This window comes from Sinocyclocheilus rhinocerous, unplaced genomic scaffold, assembly GCF_001515625.1.
Source record: "Sinocyclocheilus rhinocerous isolate Xijiao unplaced genomic scaffold, SAMN03320098_v1.1 scaffold1733, whole genome shotgun sequence".
Lineage (NCBI taxonomy): Eukaryota > Metazoa > Chordata > Actinopteri > Cypriniformes > Cyprinidae > Sinocyclocheilus > Sinocyclocheilus rhinocerous.
This window is the reverse complement of record NW_015640388.1, coordinates 862091-867330: the sequence shown is the minus strand read 5'-3', so window position 1 is coordinate 867330 and position 5240 is coordinate 862091. Positions and strand designations below refer to the sequence as shown.

Genomic DNA, 5240 nt, shown 5'->3' with positions numbered 1-5240 from the left:
TAATTTGCTTATGCGCATTATTAAAGCATTGATATTTAGTGAAAAGCACTCTGCAAGCTTCCCATTCCTATAAAGCAAAACGTTTAATGCCTTTAAGACTTTATTAGCGTGCATATCAGCTTGCTAAACCCTGTTTGCGTTTAAAACACTTTACGTCTAGGCACGACTTGAGGACAATTGGAAAAACGTCGCTGTTCGCTTGCTAAAGTGCGCTGGATCACTACCAGTTTCCAGATGAGTTGTGAAGGGGATCAAGGACTGGAAGCCGTGATTCAGGTGCGTGTTTTCCAGCAGGAAAGCTGATCTTCACCAGCTGTAACTTAAATAGGTTATTGCACTGTTACCTATTCAAAACAGCATGTGTGAATGAAAGAGGAGAGAGCTTTATTTATTATTAACGAGCCTTGCAATGTTTCAACAAATTAAGGTCGATCAGTGGGTCAGTTTCAGGTTCTTCTGTGAAACTTGAAGACAGGTGATTAATTTCCTTGTGCTGTTGTGACATCCAACGAAATTGAAACAGAGACAGACATGACAAGCTAGTTACGCTAAATAATACATTCTAAATTAAATAATACATAACGTTTTATTAACAAGCATCAAAACTTTTGGAGTTTTTAGATTTGCAGTGAGACTAGGTCACCTGATTTTACTGTGTGAGCCCCTCTTCTTACAATGATGATAATGCAGAAGCTGGAGGAGACACTTCTTAACCCAGATTGCAGTGCAGAGGAGAAGACTTACACTCTGCGGGGAGATGAGGAGGAGTTCAGTGCCACACCAGTTCCTGCCCGCATCCGTGAGATCATCACCAGAAACCTGGCTGATACGCCCACAGGTACTCTACACTCTGAATGAGCTCATGATGATGGGTCTGCTGGGGTATCGGGAGAACACGTGTATTCCGTCATTTCCTGCCATGCTGTTCCTCTGGTGACATATCAGGCGAGAGCAGCGAGGTGGAGGAGAACCAGCTGCCGAAGGATCTGCTTTCTCAGATGTGCACAGACAGAGACCAGCTCAGCAGGCAGGCTGCTCTCACTAGCCGGGTAGGAGCACATGTACAAACCTCACACACATGCCCTTGGGTCTCTGGACTTCCAGTTCTTCAGGAAATCTGTTATATAGGACATTTGTGCATAGATAAACAAACTTGACCACCTGATGGTGAATCACTGTGTAAAACTGACTGCATATAAAGTAGAATTCATACAGTTTGTTATTCAGAGATAAAAAGCAAATTATTGCCCTAATGCAATGGCACAAGTATCCACCATATTTTTAATGTAAGAGCAGGAACGGACGTCTCGCCACAGGATTCTCAGATTTCTTCTCCTTCAGCGACGACTCTACGTCCTCAAGCTGATCCGAAGCTGCTCGCTGTTGACACGCCTTCGCAGCTGGAATCAGGAACTCTCAGCACGCCTGACCTGCTTCTCCGCCGCTCCAGCGACGCAGCAGTTCCGGTTCGGTTCCCCTGCCGCCATCCGGCGATTTCTAAAAAAGCTTCTAAAAGAGCAAATTGGCGTTGTTGCAAATGCCACGCCGTTACTGCGGTTCGTGCGAGGGGCCTGGTGCCACCAGGCCCCTCGTCAGCATGCTTCTCCGTTTTTCCCGGAGGTCCACAACACGCTCACCAGATCGTGACGCGCTCCCTACTCCACCCGCCTCCGTAATGCTTCTTCATCCGCGCCTACACCTCAGCTGGACAGGCGGCTTCGGCGCTTCATTCTATAGCGGTCCTCCAGGTCTTCCAGGCCAAAATCCTCGCATCCTCCGACAAGTCTGGCCTGGACCCTGCGAAACCAGCACCTGCCGCCCCCGCTGTTCAGCCCGCTAAAGCGCAGCTGATGCGGCGATGCTCTCGCTCGGCCAAATGCTATCCTCCTCCTAAGCGCCAGGAATCCTGACCCAAGAGACCTCTTCGCCTCAGAAGACAACTCTCACTGCCCAATTTATTTCTCAAAGACCAGGGACGCGTTGGCCCACGATTGGGCCAACCTCCTTCTCTATGCTTTCCACCCGATAGCTCTGATCCCACAGTTAATCAGGCGAGTGAGGGAACAAGACTTATGGGCCCTGCACCTCTGGCTGCTCGACAGGAGCCTTCATGCCTCCCAGAGCGAGTCTTAAACACAATTTCGGAGGCTAGAGCTCCGTCTACAAGACTTCTCTATGCCTTAAAGTGGTCTTTTTTCTCCGCCTGGTGTCTAAACCGCGGCAAAAACCCCCTCACTTCCGAATTGGCAGAGGTGTTGTCATTTCTACAAGAGCTGCTGGATAAGGGTCGTTCACCATCCATGCTCAAAGTCTATGTGGCGGCTATAGCAGCCTCTCATGCCCCTATCAAGGGTCAATCGGTGGGCAGAAGTAGCGCGGTCATCTGCTTCCTGAGGGGTGCTAGGAGGCTGAATCCGCCTCATCCCCCTACCGTCCCTTCATGGGACCTGCCCACGGTGCTGAGGGCCTTGAAGGGCCCCGCTTTCGAGCCGCTACAGACTGCCAACATTAGGTCGCTATCGCTGAAGATTGCCCTGCTTCTAGCACTGGCATCAGTAAACCGAATAGGGGACCTGCAGGCACTCTCTATTAGCCCTGCCTGCCTGAAATTCGGGCCTAACGACACTAAAGTCGTCCTGAAACCAAGGCACGGTTACGTATCTAAAGTGCTCTCCACTCCGTTCAGAGCACAGGTCATTACGCTCTCCGCACTTCCTCCAACTGAAGAGGACAGAGTCACTGCGTGAATGAAAAGGCTTCAGTTCAGGAGAAAAAAGGCTTTTTTCCCATATGCGTCTTAAGCAAGACGCAGTACTCGTTTCCGTATCTCAGGGAACCGAGGTTACGTTAGTAACCGAGTAAGTTTTTAATTGAATATGCAAGACCAGCTGCTTCCAGTTATTTTAGTTGTACAAAAATAGTCCACTATGCTGTTTCATATTGCAAACTGGTATTTGTTCTCATATTATTTAAATGTATTGTCCTAATCATAAACACACTGCAAATAGTTTAACTGTTACTGCACTTTGTTATTCTTCTAGTATTTACCTTTTAAATGACACTTCTGGTTTGGGGAACGTCCACTCAAAATAACTGAATAATGTTGTGCTACAAATAATCCTTATCTGTCAGGTTTGACTGAATGAGCTATATATTTTTTTTTTCTGTATTGCTCCATTTTTATCTGTCAAGTAGTTAAACGTGATTTTGGTGTCAATCAGAATATCAGTGAGAAAGGCTCTTTTCAGTTCACTAGCTGTGTTCTGTTCCTCCTATCATTTTTACCTTATATTCCACTGTATTAATATAAAAGGACAATGACACTGAACAGTTGTGGTCTGCTCTCACATTTTTCTCTCCAAACCCTCACTCACATCTCTTTATTATTTTTTGTTTACATGGCATTTTGAAACATAGTGTTCTACTATTTTCTACCTCTAATCCCTATCATTAGTGTTTACTGGAATATTTGGAATATCTGTTATATTATACTGGGAAATACATTTATCTGTCAAAATTAGGGAAAGCATTTTGAAATATCCCATTTTGATTAATGTGTGTATGTTACATAACATAAGAGATTTGAGTCCACATTGACATGAAAGCATCAGACAGTTGCTGCAGATTTGTCGATTGCACAATTGTGATGCGAATCTCCCGTTCCATTACAACCCAAATGTGCTCTATTAGATTGAGATTTGGTGACTGTGGAGGCCATTTAAGTATAGTGAACTCAATGTCATGTTCAAGAAAACAGTTTGAGCTGATTTGAGCGTGATGACATGGCATATTATTCTTGTGGAAGTAGCCATTACAAGATGGGTACACTGTGCTGTGGTCATAAAGGAATGGACATGGTCAGCAACAACCCTCAGGTAGGCTGTGGTGTTTAAACAATACTCAATTGGTGCTAAGGGGCCCAAAGTGTGCCAAGAAAATATCCCCTACACCATTACACCACCTCCACCAGTCTGAAACATTGATACAAGGTAGGATGGATCCATATCATGTTGTTTACGCCAAATTCTGATCCTGTCATCTGAATGTCACAGCAGAAATCGAGACTTAGACCAGGCAACATTTCTCCAATCTTCTATTGTCCACTTTTGGTGAGTCTGTGTAAATTGTAGCCTCAGTTTCCTGTTCTTAGATGACAGGAGTGGCATCTGGTGTAATCTGCTGCTGTAGCCTATCTGGTTCGACATGGTGTGCGACGTGATGCTCTTCTGCATCCCTCCGTTGTAACGAGTGGTCATTTGAGTTACTGTTGTCTTTCTATCAGCTCAAACTAGTCTGACTATCCTATGACCTCTGGCATCAACAGGGCATTTTCGCCCACAGAACTGCTGCTCACTGGATATTTTCACTTTTTTGGACCATTCTCTGTAAACCCTAGAGATGGTTGTGCATGAAAATCAGCATGTTTGAGGGGTGAGGAGAATAATGTGACCTCATTGTACCCAGTTTTTGCAAATTATTATTATTGCATTCATACAGCCAAACTTTAAAGGGGACATCGGATGAAATTTGCACTTTTTTAGCTGTTTTTTTTGTTTGTTTTTTGGCATGTAGTTAGGTTTCTGACATGTCTGCCAGCTCAGAAAAGCTGAAAAGAAAACACGCAGCCAGATTGTTATGAGCTGTCTGAGTCTGAAATTGTGTCATCCAGCGAGCTGTTTCAGCTGTTTGTTTGCAGTAGGTTTCTACATAGATAGCTAGCTATTTGAACAAGACCACCTCCAAGTAGGCATGGGCCAGTATGAGATTTTGACGGTATGATAACCTTAAGCAAAAATATCACGGTTTCACGGTATTGTCGTTACAGCTCTAAAATGTGTTATTTTTAAATGACTGGGTAAAAAAAAAAAAAAAACGTTTTCCGCTGGACACAATATATTTTGTTTTTGAGCAACATACAGAATATTAGGAACAGTAGAATTTTTTTATTTTTTCTTTGATTTGTTTCCTAACAAGAAGAAAAATAAAGACTTACATCTTTATTTAACCTGAATCTGTAATTACAGTTATTTAATTTTAGTTATATAATTCATATACATATAATTTCATATCATTTAGTTATATAATTTCATATACATAATTAGATTGAATAATAACCCAATCTGAAGCAAAAACAGAATGTTCTGTTCTGACTAGCTTTGTGAAACTACATGCCCGAACGAAGCAAACAGCAGAAGCTCTGAATAAGACGCAGATTCTCTCTCTGACAGCAGGAGGCGCTC

At 43.8% G+C, this 5240-nt stretch overlaps 1 protein-coding gene across 1 annotated transcript in view; it reads left to right on the top strand.

The window, feature by feature from the left end:
* Window positions 1-204: 204 nt before the first annotated feature.
* LOC107752664 (rootletin-like) overlaps window positions 205-5240 on the top strand; it is a 51847-nt gene continuing 46811 nt past the window's right edge. The window contains exons 1-3 of the mRNA XM_016568697.1: window positions 205-276; window positions 691-838; window positions 946-1049. Of these exons, the coding sequence (XP_016424183.1) occupies window positions 235-276; window positions 691-838; window positions 946-1049 (294 nt within the window). The 5' untranslated portion in view covers window positions 205-234. The remainder of the gene's footprint in view (window positions 277-690; window positions 839-945; window positions 1050-5240) is intronic.